The sequence below is a fragment of the Phlebotomus papatasi genome, chromosome 2 (assembly GCF_024763615.1).
Source record: "Phlebotomus papatasi isolate M1 chromosome 2, Ppap_2.1, whole genome shotgun sequence".
NCBI classification, from domain to species: Eukaryota; Metazoa; Arthropoda; class Insecta; order Diptera; family Psychodidae; genus Phlebotomus; species Phlebotomus papatasi.
The window spans coordinates 26,272,047-26,288,753 of record NC_077223.1 but is presented as its reverse complement, the minus strand read 5'-3'; the positions used below and the strand labels follow the sequence as shown (position 1 = coordinate 26,288,753).

General features: G+C 32.1%; 1 protein-coding gene across 1 annotated transcript in view; it reads right to left on the bottom strand.

The window, feature by feature from the left end:
- The window catches only part of LOC129803201 (uncharacterized), a 106,379-nt gene that overhangs the window by 6,816 nt on the left and 82,856 nt on the right, over positions 1–16,707 (bottom strand). Inside the window, exons 8-12 of the mRNA XM_055849614.1 lie at positions 7,360–7,467; positions 6,788–6,888; positions 6,556–6,647; positions 4,524–4,716; positions 4,333–4,433 (exon numbers count right to left, since the gene is read on the bottom strand). Coding sequence (XP_055705589.1) covers positions 4,333–4,433; positions 4,524–4,716; positions 6,556–6,647; positions 6,788–6,888; positions 7,360–7,467 — 595 coding nt within the window. The remainder of the gene's footprint in view (positions 1–4,332; positions 4,434–4,523; positions 4,717–6,555; positions 6,648–6,787; positions 6,889–7,359; positions 7,468–16,707) is intronic.

Sequence of the window (16,707 nt, the reverse complement as noted above, 5' to 3'; positions counted from 1 at the left end):
CTTCTGTACAGAGGCAACAGGCATTTTTGGAGGCACTCCGTGATGTAAATGAATGAGTTCATAGTGCTCTGCATGAAGAACGCCTTGCTCTGACGTCCACATGTGCAGATCGCCATCCAAACAATTAAATTTTTTGGTAACTTGTCACAGTTTTTAAATCTGTACCTTTTGTCACATCCAGTACGATACTTTGCGGTGCAATATTGATGTCCTAGTAATTGTTTGAAGGAATTTATGAAAAAATAGAATAAAATTGTCTGATGATCTTGTGAAGACCTTGATGAGAGGAATCAAGAAGGAGCTGTGAAATTTTTCTAATTAAAAATTTGAACAAAATGCTTGTTTTGCACTAGATATTAAAAATTTGTTTACTATTCAAAAAAACCTAATAAGAAGCCTAGATAAGGTTGTGAAAGTTAAAATTCTTTACAGGTAACCTCGGAGTTCTCGCAACTTGGGGTGCTTGGGGGTAATGAACCAAACAAGCCGTACTTAATGGTAGAAGCAGTCAAATTCGGCTCAATGCAAGCACTGCAAAATGCAAGACTTCTAAGTTGCCTGATGTAAAGAATCTGAACTATCAAGCTTATTTATCAGCTTTAAGAAACTGTGATTCTGATGGACATTAAAAATTGTGTAAGAATAATATTCTTTATTCACATGTTATTGGTATAGTTTAATAAATTTGAAATGTCCCATATTCTAAATCTAAAATATTTATCTATTCCATTTGTAATGATATCCTGGGAATAAACGAGTGTCAAAGTATTGTACATCAAACGAAATAAATCCAATACGTTACAAATAAACAAACATATGCGAATCTAAATTTTTGAAAACATGCTATTAAATATTTTCAAATGAGAACAAGAATTATTATGCTTTGAATACATTTGCAATGGAAGTCAAAACCAATTAACTTTAGTTGTCTGTAAGTTTTTGTTCAGAATGACTGATTTAGCAAAGTGCTACGACGAATTTATCAAGATTGAAAATTTTCTCAATCGCCTAGTTAAAATACTTAGTTGTTCATTTTTTCCTCGAAAATTTTTTTTTGGTTTTGAAAAATATACTTTTCTTGCTGTACTTGTATACTACATTTCAACGACAATAAGTGCAACATACTACTTCAAAGGCACTATGTTGGAAGCAATTATGCTAATTGTGGTTGGATTTGGTTCATGGCAAATTTTAATAAAAGTATTGGTACCCTTAACCAATGAAAACGAATTAAATAAGCTGTTACTGTGGATTCGAGGACTTCATCAAAATCATACTTTCGACTTGGCAACTCAAGCGGCTGGAACTAACTTTAAAAACATGCAATTCTTTATAAAGTTATTTAATAAGTAATTTCCATTCAAATAGGCTCTCTACGAAGCTTTTTTTTAATAACGTACCAATTTTAAACACTTACAATAAAAAAAATTTCAATTTATTGAAATTCTTGTACATTATAATAATTTTGTAATGTTAGCTTTTACTCACGCGTACTCCAAAGCATATAGCATTGTAGATAATAAGAGAATTTTTGCATGAAAAAAACTTCGTGCGGAGCCCAAAATATTAAATAATGTACTATTTCATTAAAATTAAATTTAGAATAATTTTTCCAGTTTATTTCATGGCCGCAGTTGCAGTAATTGGATATTGCGTTAATTCAAATTTGGTGATACATGCTATTCCGTGGATACCAGTACTGCAGAACGAGTCAAATATTTATCATCATATTCATCAAGCTTTTGTATTGCCAAGTATTACTGCTATAGCTACACCTCCAGAATGCTTTCTGGTTACTATTGGATTTTATTTCATTGCCATACAAAATGTTTTGCGTGACATGATAAAACATTTAGATGATTCTAATCTCGAAAATAAGAAACACTTTTTAAGAACAGTTTATATTCTTCATTCCGAAATTCTCAATAGTTTTCGAATTTTCAATGATATTTATTTTTATGTCTTTACAGTTCAAGCAGTCACTAGTTCACTAATTATAATGTTTCTATTTTACATAATTCGTATTGAAATGAGTATTATCTTCGTACCACTTATCCTGGGAATATATTTTCAATTTTTATTATTGTGTATTTTTGGAGAAATCATTTATTCAAAAACTGAAGACATATTCACCAATTTATACTTGACAAAGTGGTATGAATTCGATTTGAGCGATCAAAAAATATTTCTCATGATGATGCGCATATCCCAATATCCTTTTGGGCTTAAAGCTGCTGGAATGTACGATATCAATATTGTTATGGCTTTTAAAGTTATGAAAGCTGGATTTTCCTTTTGTGCTATTCTCTACACATTCACATAAGACAAAACTAATATTTATGAACGTTTTTGAGTAAAACACAATTCTTTATGTTTTGCACATACGTATATTTCTTGTTAGCAAAAGTAGTCGAGATTGCGAAGATCTTATTTTAATCGTCTCACTCACTCACATGCGCACTATAAAAATGTCTTTTTTTACAACAGTGCCAAGACCATTATAATATTCACTAAAATATATCTGATACTCTCTGTATTTATCAAGAAAAAAGCCATGTCCAACTTGTACCGGCCAATTGTCCAACTTGTAACACTAATTCTAAATTATATCACTTTACCCTATATAAAATTATGGTAGAATTTAATTTGTCTGCAAATCACCAAAAAACCATATTGAAGTTGAAAATTTTTCAAAAATACCATTTAATTTATTTATTTGGTCAATAAATTATTTATTAGTATAATTTATTGACCAAATCGGATGAAAATTGGGCTATTGACCTTGAATAATCCAAGATGGCAATTTTTCCGGTGATAGGTGTCGAGGAATGAAATGTTCAGCTGGACTACCTCCAAAACATATACAAAAATGAAAGAAATCGCTAGGGCCAATTTTTTGTAAAGTCAAAAAAACATGTTTCTGGACGGGATAAAAGGGGTGGGGGTAATTTGGGGTAACTTAGTTCGATAGAGAATGTTGACTTGTGGGGGGGTCACCAAAGACCGGAAGTCAATATCTCATACCGTTTGGCATCCAGGATGGAGAGAAGTTGAAAAAAAAACACGATTGTTAAAACTGCTCCCTCTTGGATTTCGAGCAGTTAATAGTATTATAAAATTACTTTCATCATTTGCAAATTTCAAAATACTTTGAAAATGCTCAAAACGCTAGTATTACAATACACGAAGATAGTGCAATATATATTTAAAGTTTCTAGTATAGACATTTTTAAACTGTTCTCAATTAATTTTTCAAAATCACACAAAATTCTTTACAAAAAAAAACAATCTACTTAAAAAATCATCACTTATGGCGCTGGTACACCTTTTCAATTGAGTAAAATTCAATCGATTGAAATTTTACCTCTTACTCTTTCAAACTAAAATCAGATACAGCTGTCTCTTTCTGTCAAATGAAATTTCAAATTGAAATTGAAAATGAAATTGAAATTTCAATTTTCATTTGACAGAAAAAGACAAACATATCTTATTTTACTTTGAAAGAGCAAGAGGTAAAATTTCAATCGATTGAATTTCACTAAATTGAAAAGGTGTGCCAGCGCCATTAGCAATATCTTATTAATTAAAGCACTATCGTTAATACAAACAGGTACTTCTAAAGCAATTTTTATTCAAAATTAGAGAATTTTCTATACGTAAAATCAATATATTGCTTCAACGAATCTTCTGGAAATCAAATAAAACACGTATGAATTATTGTATTAAATCTTAGATGGATTTCACCTGAATTGTTTACCAATAAAATAAACTATAGATAAAACGCTTAAATTTTCTTTTATTCTTCATCGTTGTCTGTGGTCGTGACAGGAGTTATTGCAAGATATCTTTCAGTGATTATAAACAAACAGTGATAAGCTCACTGAATTTATTGTCTGGGATTCCACGGACAACCTCTGAGGTCTTGTTAGTTCGGTTGTTAGCAAATTTGGAATGCGTACAAATTCGACTGTGAGTTAAATTTTGAAAGTAATGCCTGTGGAACACCTTTAAGATCAAGAATATTTCATGAAATCAAAATTTACAACTATTTCCTAAACGATTTGTACTTGTCTATCCAACTCCTTCATAATTAAAATTGAATTGACCTAAATTGAATTTATTTTGACGTTCAAAAGAAGAAGAAGAATGCGAAAGAGTGAGACAGACATAATGCAAAACGTCTGAGAAAAAAAGGGATGTGAATTTTAATCTCATGAAATTTTCCTGATCTAAAAGTTGTGCCAGAGCCACAAAGAATCGCTTTGTGGATGTGAAATCGTAAGTTTAAATACGCAAACGTATTTATTTTTTATATCCTCTTTGAAAATTTACCTGTTTGAGTATCCCCACAAGCAATTCGTCCACATTGTGCTGAATCCCACTAGAAGTTTCAATGAATTTTGCATCTCTTGCAGCTGCCAGAGCTTTTCCCTCTATATATCAAAATATATATGGCATGAGAGATAAAGTTGTATAAGTCGATTATGGTCAGTGGTCAACACAATTATGTTTGAGCTTAATACCTTGTGTGGTTATAACACGGGAACGTGCCAAATCCGCCTTGTTTCCCACGAGAATCACTGCTTTATCTCTGATGACATTCTCACGCCACAGGTAATTGATAGTTTCCTCAGCACATCGGAAGGAGCTACGGGCAACCACTGAGTAGACAACCACACAGCCATGGGGCTCATAAGTCGACAGAGAATTCTCCACCTAAAACATGAGGAGGGCTTTTGTATCACCGTACATAATGGTGAAAACCATCGACAAGTGTTCTCCTAAAACATCTCACTATACCACAAAAGCTTATCGTCACCGAGAAATCAGAATGTTGTATTAAGAACGTCATAAAAGACTGTGATATCGCCCTAAGGATGAATCGATCTCATTGTTCTACAAAACATCATGTAGTACGAGCAATCAATCTCGTAAATAAATTGATGATTATCACTTGCTCATCGTAGCATTTAACTAATTTAACATAAAATTGACTAACATTTACTCTAAAAGTATTAAAACTGTCCCTGAATCTAATTTTTTCCCAAAGATGTGACTTTTTTTGGAACTAAACTTATAAGGTAAAGTACCCTCAAGTCGACCGGTAGAGTTATTTATTCAATTTCTTTATATTTGCACTAATATTTGGCATATGATCTAACATTAATATGTCAAATATTCCATAAATAAATACGAATCAGTGACAATTTTATAGAAATTCACCATTAAAACATTCAAATATTGACCACCGATCCAGTGTAGGAACCGGTCGAGTCGAGGGCACTTTACCTTATACAAAAGTGCTACATTTTCTGATACGGGAGGAGTATTGTACTGAATTATTGAATTGTTTTATTTATTCATTCATTTATTCATTTCTTCATTTATTATTATTTTATATTTTATATTATTATTTTCTCCTTTATTTAGGGGAGACCGGGAGATTTGGGACACTTTTTCAAGTTTTGATTTTGAGACAGTATTCCAAAAAAATCACGATAATGTATTTCAATTTCATACGATCTATAGGATACTTATGGGTATTGACTTTTATAAAAAGTACTCGATAGAACTTGGAAAACTTCTGAGTTTTCTTGGAGAAGATAAAACATTTAACTTGACACTTTGTTCCAAACCTCCCCGATTTAGGGCAGTATGGGACGCAAAAGGGGATGTTTGGGACGCATTTTTTTCTCGCATAATTTGCATTAAAAATATTAGAACAACAATAGTAATTAATTTTGTTTCATAATGTAACATTGCTATAACCATCGTTTTAATTTTAGAAATTGAACTAAGAAATTTTAAATCATTTTTACTATGTAGATTGAAAATATTTAAAAAAAGTTTTTATACTAAAGTATTAAAACATGCTTGATACCATTGGAAGCTTCGTAATGACTAAATTTTTCCTGATGTTTCTCAATAAACGTGACTCCGCAATATATTTTAAATACTGGCCACTTTCTCATAGTTTTTAAAATATGGTTGCGATGAGTCAAATATATATTGTGAAACATAGAAAATTTAGTCATTACGAAGGTTCTCATGGTATCAAACATGGGCACTTTCCCCTATTTTACTATATTATTTATATAGAAAACCTGAAATCGCGTAGATTTGTATTATATCATGTTTGTAGATTCATTTTTTGATAAACAAATAACTTCAACATTATTAATATTGATATTCCCCAAAAGGAATTTTAAGTAAATATATCTTGGTTCAGAAGACATGTTTCTTGCTTTTCAGCATTAAGGAATATCTTGTTGGAATGCCTAATCATCAATTACGTCTCACAGTATGCAAAATTTTTACACAGTCACCTAATGAAGGTTTCCGGGGGTATTCTTCTTTAATTTGTAAGAAGAATTCTTTTTGTAAACAAATTCCTGCGTATTGTGAGCTGCTGTTTCTGACTTTTTACAATTATGAGCGAAATTAACTCGCTTATTTGAGAAAGCGTATATACCGAAAAAAACGACTGTTTATTAGTCGTATAGAGATATACGCTTTTGAATTAATTTGAAGAATATCTTAAGAAAATTAACTTACACTCATTTCAGAAGTTGGATGATCGATGAACACCATTTCGGATTCTTCGCCATCCAGTAGTATACTCACAGTTTTCTCTCCAAATTCGTCATCTACTTGAGTGGGATAGACGAGAAAGATGCAAAATATTTTCATAATACACACACATGGACAATTTCTTTCGCTATGATTGTACTAAAAGCCAATTGATGGGATTATATATAGGGGGTTAGAAAATGAGCTTTTCACTTACCCAAGCTCGCGTCATATGTGTGCATATACTCCGATGTCATAAACTGAGACACGAGGGCAGTCTTCCCGACTCCAGCATCGCCAAGCATCACAACGCGATACCTGAATTGAATACCAAGTGGTTTTATGGTGGAAAGAAAATGATACAAAATGACACTTAATTGAAATTCTCCATCGAGTGTGGATTAGGTTGGAATGAACACAATCTGTCAAGAGCATAATGCTTTGTGGTATCTGCTATCAATGCTACAGTGGCAATTTTGTGGAAAATGACTTCAATATAGGGAAGAATTAGCTGATAATGGATTGCCAGTGTTAGTAATGCCACAATGATGGACATGCGCTGGTCCAATGCAATCATAAATGTTCATTGGATGAAATGTGTAGAAGGACACTAAATAAAAACTTATTTTGCACAATTCTAGGGCAACTTTAATTTCCAATTAACTTATACTCTTAATTAAGTACAAGACAAGAGTGCTGGCGTTATTATCTGAATAGTACTTGCACCAGTACCTAGACAAACTGTAAAACGTACTTGAGAGGGAGATAAGAAGCTGTTTGAGTACTCACCTGGGTGGTGGTGGAGGTTCACTATCCGTTGGTGAGGGTGGAAGTGAGTCAACCACCGAATATCCTCCTCCACAGCATGAACCATCAAACGGTGACCTCTCACTGGCTCTGCAAATACAGAAATGCAAATGAAATTTCACACTGAAGAAGCAATCAGAAGAGACGTTATCGAATTAATGCTATGACAAAGTTTTATCCCATCATTATATTATTTGCTTAAACAATTCGAAGTTATTCTGTAAAAGAGAATATCATCTTATAGGAAAGTTTCAAGATTTTTCACTGTAATAGTTTGTGAAGACTGAAGAATTTTGAACTTCATGTTTGTTAACAAGCCACTAGTTTAGATAATCTATATACACATAATAACAAGGAGAAATTCTTAGTCATACATTTTGTGGTCAGTAAGATACTTCACTTTCTCGAACAAGGTAGAAATTTTGCGCAAATCTCTTGGTTATGGAAGCAAATATCTCTGGAAACAGTGATTCTACTGGCTCTGTTCAGTAATAACCTTTCCAAGAAATAAAGCCACTCCAAAGTCAAGCTAAAACTATGCAAAAATCAATAGGAAGTCGAATTGGAGAGCATATTTTTCAACCGAATAGGATTACTCTTTGGCCCAATTGGAACGGTCTTGGAATTTCTCACAATTCTGAACCGATTCCAATCGAATATAAACTAGTAATAAACGTGTTATGAATTGCTTAGTAATATTTATCCAAAAATTAACTATAGAGGGAAGTGGGGCAACTTTCAAAGTAGAGCACCTTTGAAATTGGTATTTTTCTCCAATGTTTAAATGGAACTGATCCATATCATAATGTAATTTACCTCCTAAATCTCTTTGTGTAGCTAAATTGTATCACGATAAGGCTCAATTTTATTTTAAGTGACAAATCTCAAGTTGCACCACTTTCAAAGATACCCCTCTTCCCTCTATTTGTAATTTTTTTCAAAATTTTCTATAATTTTATGAGTCTGAAACATTTTTTTGTCAAATTTAACCAGTCTTTTAATTAGGTTTTACACATTTTTCTGTTCATGAGAAAGGTTTAGAGTAAGTATGCCAAATTTCGGCATAGTTGCATATAAGCACTGAAGTCCTAAGTTTGAAATGCAATATTTTTAATTCATATTGATATTTTTTGTTACTTCCTTTTCGGTAGGGTTGTGTGGAACCTTGAAAACTAGTTTATCATCTTTGTTTTCTTTAAATAACTTCCTAAAATATTGAAAAAAAATTATAAAAATATGGACATTGTTTTGGGTAGTATTCCGGTCACTTTGTGTCAAACACCGGCCACCTTTTTTCTGACCACCTTTTGTGACGCAACGGATAGAAAATTTCAAAACGTAAAACGGAACGAGTTTAATATTTAGTTTAATGCGTTTATATGACCCACAAGCCCTGAGATCTTCCGTGTAATTTGTCCTGAAGACCTGAAGAGTAGCATCTCAAATTTACGCGCAGATTCCCGTAGCAATTTGCCCTCCCTGAACTCTTCCAATGCCTTTTCCACGTCATCTTTTTCATAGAAGCGATGCTTTTTCTCTGGAGATTTGTAGAACTCAGAAATTAAAAAAAAAACAAAATGAATAAGAAATTTAGGAAAGCAAAAGATGTTGCCGGAATATGCAACACTACCTCACCGGAGAGACGCTCACAAACTATATACTTTTTTACGCGAAATACAGGATCCAGCTGTGAAATTTTACCCGAAATTTAAAACATTTTACACATTTTTTAACGGTCTTTGTGTTAATACATGCTAAAATAAATAAATATTAAAAAGCAAAATGAATTAATTGACTATTCGAAGATTACACACATAATTTTAAATAATTTATTTGCATGGCCGAAATTACACTCAATGTTGCCGAAATTACACTCAATGTGGCCGAAATTACACTCAAAGTGGCCGAAATTAGAAGCTGGCCGAAATTTGGCACACTTCCCCTAAGAAATTATTAATCAATAAAGAACACTCTAACGCTTTCAAAACTTCTGTCTGTATTTTATTTAATCTGTAGCAACAAACTATTGAAATCAATTCGATTTGTAAAATGACAATCTCTATGAAGAAAGTTTAAAATACTTTTAAAATTCCTGCCTTATTAGATTTTGAATACGAAATTTCAATTTATATGGGGATGGAGTAGAAAATCACAGGGGAAATTCCAAATGTTATTTGCCTTCAGGAAAGAAAATATTTCTAATATTCCATCGACTTCCTAGGCAATGAAGGTTGAAGTATCAAATCATGAAATTATATTAAAATTATGTGCGGTGAAAGATGATATACCATCATTCCACCCTCAGTGCGTTATTAACTGTATGCAAACTGAAAAAATTCTTAGGATGACGCAAGAAATGATAACTTTTGCCACAATTCCACGCTAAGGGCATGAAAATTAATATGCTAGTATAAAAAAAAAGTAATTTTATATTTACAGGAATCTCATTAATATGCATTGTACGATCCTGTGATTTATAAGCACGGTAAGCACGTAAAACGTAATTTTGTGAAAATTGCATCATAATTGGAATTATTGCCACGATCCAAGATATTCGTGAGACTTTATAGGCTATACCTGACAAAATTAAGCTCTTGTGGTTCTAAGTTCTAAATTCAACCCCATTATTTTGGTAGATTGATTCACCTAGATTATTTGATAACTAAATATACGATTAAATTATAGCAATTGCTGGTAATTTGAAGATAAATCACCCTGATGTGAGAAATTCATTACTTCATGTGTTACTTTTGAACTAGTCCACTTAGCATTCCATAAATGGGAATAATTTTCTCAATTAGACAAAATTGAACAATAAAGGAATGAAAGAGAAAAGTCTGATGGGAAAGATAATCAATTTGTTAAATAGTTGTGTTGAATATTCATATTGAATACTGAAAATATGATTAAATCGATATGAATCGAAAATATATTTACTGTTCACTTTAAGTATGAAACCATATAAAGTTTTTTTTTATACTTTTTCGTCTCCTAACAAAGTTTTATTTGAGAAAGAATTGCACAAATTGGCAGTCGTATTCCCAACGCACAATCACTTTTGTTATATGTAACCACTTTTCGAAATTGCTTAAGAGAGTGAACGAGATAACTGGATCTTAGGTCTCACTCAATTTCATTGAATTATCAAAAACCTATTTACAAGACCAAAATTATTGTGCGTTGGGCATTATGCCTAACGCACAATAACTTTTATTTTGTAAATATGTTTTTGATATTTCAATGAGAGTGAGTGAGATCTAGATATAGTTATCTCGCTCATGCTCAAAAGAAATTTTGGAAACATTTTTACAAACAAAATTTATTGTCTACTGAGCAATATGCCTAACGCACAATAACTTGTGTTCTATAAACATGTTTTTGACATTTCAATGAGAGCGAATGAGACCTAGATCTAGTCATCTCTTTCACTCTCATAGACAATTTTGAAAACATGTGTACATTTCTTATTGTAACTATTTTATTTTAAATACTGAAAAAAGTATAATGCCCAACGCACAATAACTTTTGTTCTGTAAACATATTTTTGACATTTCAGTAAGAGTGAGTGAGAGCTAAATCTAGTCATCTCCCTCATTCTCCTAGGCAGTTCCGAAAACATGTTTACAAGATAAAAATTATTGTGCGTTGGTCATTATACCCAACGTATAATAATTTTTGTTTGTAAACATGTTTTCAAAATTTCTTATGAGAGTGAGCGAGTTGACTAGATATGCGTTTCATTCACTCTCACTGAAATATCAAAAAAATGTTTACAAAACAAATGTTATTGTGCGCTGAGCATTAAGCCCTTCCATTTTTTCTTGTAAACATTTAACAAAATACAAATTTTTGTTCGTTAGAAGGTTATTCATGGATTGTATTTCTCCAAATATATTTTGATTCAGATGAGACAATTTTTGTGGGTGATAAAATTTGCAAATATTGCTCTGCGGCAGCCTTTGAATCTTAATGTTGTGCGCCTTTTGCCTTTAAATCCTATCTTTCCATAGGGGAAAGGCTCATAATCTCGTCCAGTTTTTATTTTGGACACTTTGAGGATAAAATTGGACACTAAAAATAAATTGATTAAAATGATGGATTTTTATTCCAATATTTGATGAATAATTAATTCTATCTAAATATTTGTTCTTTTTGATTTTAACACTAAATACGTTAAATTTTGAATATGATTTGAGTTGAAATTGCTTTGTTAAAAATTCAGTGTGAGCAATTGGTTACGAGAAATATGACAGAATTTCGTGTTTACTTCAGTCTTATTTAGCTGTGGTGAAGTACTAACAATGTTTCTTCGCTTTTTTTGAGTGATATTATTGAATATTCATTGAATATTGTGTTAATTCACGTTAATGGTGATTTGTACATTTGACCTGTAGTGAGATTTGCCTTGTGAATTAGATTTTTCGTGTGAAAAATGGGAAATTTTTTAAGACATTTGCCAGTGAGGTGATATTCCTTATTTTGGACAGGTGTTTTTCTCTCGAAATTTCGTGAAGTCTTAGCTTTTGTGATGACTAGGTTGGACAAATGCCTGGAGAAACAAAGGAGCATCACCTCTACGAAAGAGATGTAGTGAGAAAAGCATTGAAAGACTCCCGGAAAGGCCAGGGAATGAGCGAATCCGCACGTACTTGGAGTACCGAAGTCAACTCACTTCAATGAATGATATGGTAATTTTTCGGGTTTTTTGTGACATTCTACGTTTCCCTTACATGAACACGAAGAGGACTTGGTAAGATTGGTTCATGAAATAAAGAACAATGGGCATCCTGTTAAGGTGGATTAGCTGTCCAAATTTACAGCCAAGTTGTCCAAATTAATAACCAAGTTGTCCAAAATAAGAGTCAAATTCACCTCTACATATCAGTTCATTTTTAAACGTATTAAGACTAATTTTAGTAAAAACCAAGACAATAAACCTTTGCCAAGTTTCTAAACAACCCTTCTGAAAAGGGAGCAGCTAAATGTTTAAAGAGTTGAGTTGTAAATTTAATCCCAAATTCCTAAATTCCCAAATTTGAGATAGTCTGTCTACACGGAATTCCTTTGTAATGCATGTAACCTAATTATTTTAAGGAAAAACACTTCTAGCACCGCCTACAAATTAGTCTATCTTATTTAATAATTTTTCCCCGTAGTAAAAATAAAATAATAAAACAACGTTATTTAGCTGGAATGTTACTATACTATAGAGAGAATAAATACATCTTGAATGTGATACTTATTCATCAGGAACGTAGAGAGATGCCTAATTCAATATGGAACATCCTAAATTGAGTGATGAACTTTCATAATCTATCATTTACAAAAGGAAATCCTTCTTCATCTCGACAATATGTTAAAGAGCCACAAGTTCTTAAAGCTGCACAGTTAAAAATTATTAATTTTACACAAAATTTGTGTACAAAATATACACAACTGTGTGGTTATTAATTTTTGCAAATGGCAAAAAAGGGCATAAAAACAGGGAAGCAAAAATGTTGTACCATGAAAAAGTAATGAAAGTTAGACCAGGATTTTCCAAGTTCTTGAGAACTTCTTGAGAAAAATCCCCAGGATTTTTCGAGTTCCCTGAATTTACAACCTTGGTAACCCAAGGAGCTTCGGACATTCCCATGGTTACTCACATTGTCTTTGGTTTTTCTCGGATTTCTCAACAATTCTAGAGGATGCCTGGATTATAGAGTTTTCGCAAACTCCTAATTATTTCAAAATTGTCCAGGTTACCAACTGTTCTCAAGAGCCGAAAGCAGTTTCCTAAAAATTTCGTGGTTTTTCGAAGCTTTTCGAATTCGAAATTTTATGAGATTTCAAAGAAATTTTCGAGGTTCTCGGAAGTTTCTTGGTTTCGCAAGGAAATGTATTACAATTAACAAAATTTGATATTACACATTTTGAGATCACACGTTTCTCTGAAGTTACATGCCTGTGTAATTCTACAAAAGTAATCGTGGTTATAAAGCAAACCAACGATTATCTTTTGAAGCTTTATTATTGTGTGAAAAAAACGACATTTGCCAAAAGTGCCTTAAAGCGTGCAAAGAAGGAACTCAGTACCATGAGAGATGAAGGTATCTTGAATGTGACTCTACTACAATTCATCATGATTTCTTTCTCAATTCACACAAATCAATGGTAAATTCTTTTCTTGTACGATTTATCCGTGTGAAATTTCAAACATCCCTTCATTCTTATATAGTCACATGTACATAATGTGATTTTCCATGTCTCATCCATTAATCATTTGGTATATGGGGAAACTGCTCCACCAAAAAAAAATCCATGGTACTTTTGGCAAAACAAGATTTTCCAGAAGCATCTGTGAATATTCAAAAGAAATTTGATCTGAGTTTGGGGTATCAAGCTTTCACAAACTCTCTTACTAAAGGCCAATTGATGGTGAAGTTCAATGCTCCATGGTCGTTGAAAAATATTCTATTATGAAAAGGAAATATAGGAATTAGCTTATGAAAGGAAGTCCTATAAGTGATTTAATTATACGGATAATAAAATAAGAAGCCAATAATCTGTTTAATTATTATTAGATTGGAAATTACACTGCGAATTTCTTGGTGAAAAATTATCTTGGAGCAATTTTATCATAATTAAATATTGAAGTTTTACTACAAAAAAAAAGGTTTCCTTTTCCTATTCTTATACATTTAGTCTCACAAATTGCGTCCAATTTTCCTTTTAAGATAAATGGATGCTATATGTTGCAGGTATCATTAAATGTGACTACCTTATACGAACAGACATTCCTATACAATTAATTTCTTATATTGCATTATAAATTTGTCATTAAGTAATGTTTCTTGGATGAAAGCGTAGGAGGAAACCTGTGGAGAGAAGGTCAGTTGAAATAACATCCCAATAAATCTTCAGAGGTATTTTCTTTTCAACCTTTTCTCTACCATTGATGAGTGAAAAAGAATGTGAAAGGACACAATTTATGGATTTCTCGTGAAAAACGAAGTCTGGGAATGTTAAATGTAAAATATAGGGTTTTGAGATACTCCCTTATACCTATTCTATATAACTTTTAGCCTCAGCTTTTCACATTGGCAAATGACCATGAAATATTTTCTCACATCGTGATCAATGAATCGAAGAAAAGGTGAAATTGGGGCAGAAAAAAGCTATTTTATGGATATTTCAAAGTTGTTCTTTTACCATTTACATAAAATATTGTAAAATTCATAGTGGAGTTTTTTTGCATAGAATATTCAAGTCTAATTGTTTCACTTTGATAGCGGTTTTGGTTTTTTTTAATGTCTTGAAATTTGTGACCTAGATGCATCGGACTTAATCGGTAATGAATCGGCAAAGTGATCGTAATTGATGTACATACTCTTCTCAAATATATTTTAAAAAAAAAATCCGAAGGCTTGTGACATGACTGGAGGACAAACGGAAAGAGATATGAAATTCCGGTCTTCGACGACCCCCCATAAATCAATATTATCTACGGAAGTCCTTTCTCTTTTTCCCCTCACCCCCTCCCCCGCCAACCCCTTCAAAACCATGTTTTTGGTTAACTTCGAAAACGGCTCCTGGATTTTTTTTTCATTTTCGAATATGTTTAGGATATTATGGAAGATAATAATAATAATAATAATAATAATGCTGACAAAACATTCCATGAAGGAATAAGGCCTTCCTGCAAGGGGATTTCTAGACATGATTTTTTTTTCTTGTACAAGATGAGGTTGTCAGTCCCGTGCCCATGGAATCAAGTGCAGTGAAGCTCACTGGATGCAATCCGAACACCTTCAACGCCAGAAAAAATCCTAGTGACCTAAAGGGGATTCGAACCCGGGACACTTGGATCATAGAGCGAGTGCTCTATCACTTGGCCCTTTGAGTGTCCTCAGGATGTAATTGGTGCTTTAAAAAGATTTCGAGATTTTGGAAGATATCAAGGTGAATACTAAGTCCAAATGCATTTATGTTCGAAAAACATTTCGATATCGAATTTTTGAAGTTCAAAGTTAAATCACATTGAAGACTCTAATTTTCAACCGATTTGCTTTAAATTTGGTTTCTCTTGAAAGGTCTTGAAATTTCCGATCCGGATACATCGAACTTAATCGCGAATGTTTCGGTAAAGTTCTTGTAAATGATATACCTTTCTCGAAATTACTTTTTATTATTTGTCTGTATGCTTGTTGCAAATGTCAAAACATTCTAAAATTTGGTCTTCTTAAGAAATTTTCTATTTCGGAACGGTTTTCTTATTTATGTATGAATTTAATCGGTAGTAAACAGGTATGCAATGCACCCAAAACCTAGCCAAAAAGATAATTCACGGAGAGCTTTTTCTCGTGAGTTCCAGCAAACCACAAAACAGAAACGTTTTGTCACTGAGTGAGAGAAATCCGAAAAAGTTAAAATAACATTCCGGAAATGCTAATTTTACCCTGCAATATTGATCCAAAATCGGTGTAAATATTACCCTTTTTAGCTGTATTGGGGGTTAAAGTTACCCTTTTGCATGTTAATTTAACCCTTAAAAAGGTGTAAAATTAACATTAAAAAATGTTGATATATTTTTACACCTAAAAAGTGTTAGTTACGAGGAAAAAAGTTAATCGCACTCCCGTTTTTTTCTCAGTCTAGTTTCTTTTTATTGTGTGGATTTTCTCTTTCTAATAATTATATCTAACACGCAATTTTAGTGATTTTGTAAAATCTATTACGGATTACTTGCCTTCAATGTCATATCTTAAGCCATAATTACTTTAAAAAAGTTGCTCGATAAGAAATTAGAGGAATTAAACCATGTGGCTAAACTTGAGATATGAAGCCTACAGTATCAGTTAAAAGCTTCTTGAAAAAGATAAATTCTAGAAATCAGGCAAAAAAAATTACTAATGTGTCAAGAAACTTTTGGCCGATAAAAAAAACTATCAACTTTTGAAAAACATTTTTTTTATATGAAATAAAATTAATATTTTTTATCATTTTTCCCATCTAATTTCTCGAACATTACTTCGTCGAGAAACTTTTGGCCGATACTATATTTACAAAATCTAGAATTCACAAAATCACACAATTTCTTTTGGTGTATTTCTTTCAGAAAAATTATTGGCTAGTCTTAAAGAATTTTATTAAAGAGCAAAGAAGAACCACCTTGGGTATATTAAAGATATTAACAAATTCACTGTATTTTTTAAATTAAAATGGACATACCTAAGTGGTTAATGTACCCTGATTTTTCACCTCAGATATAATAAATGTAATATTTTGTATGTTTTTATTACATATAGTAACGCATGGATTTAAAGATTTTACCATGCAAGTGCCTTTGTT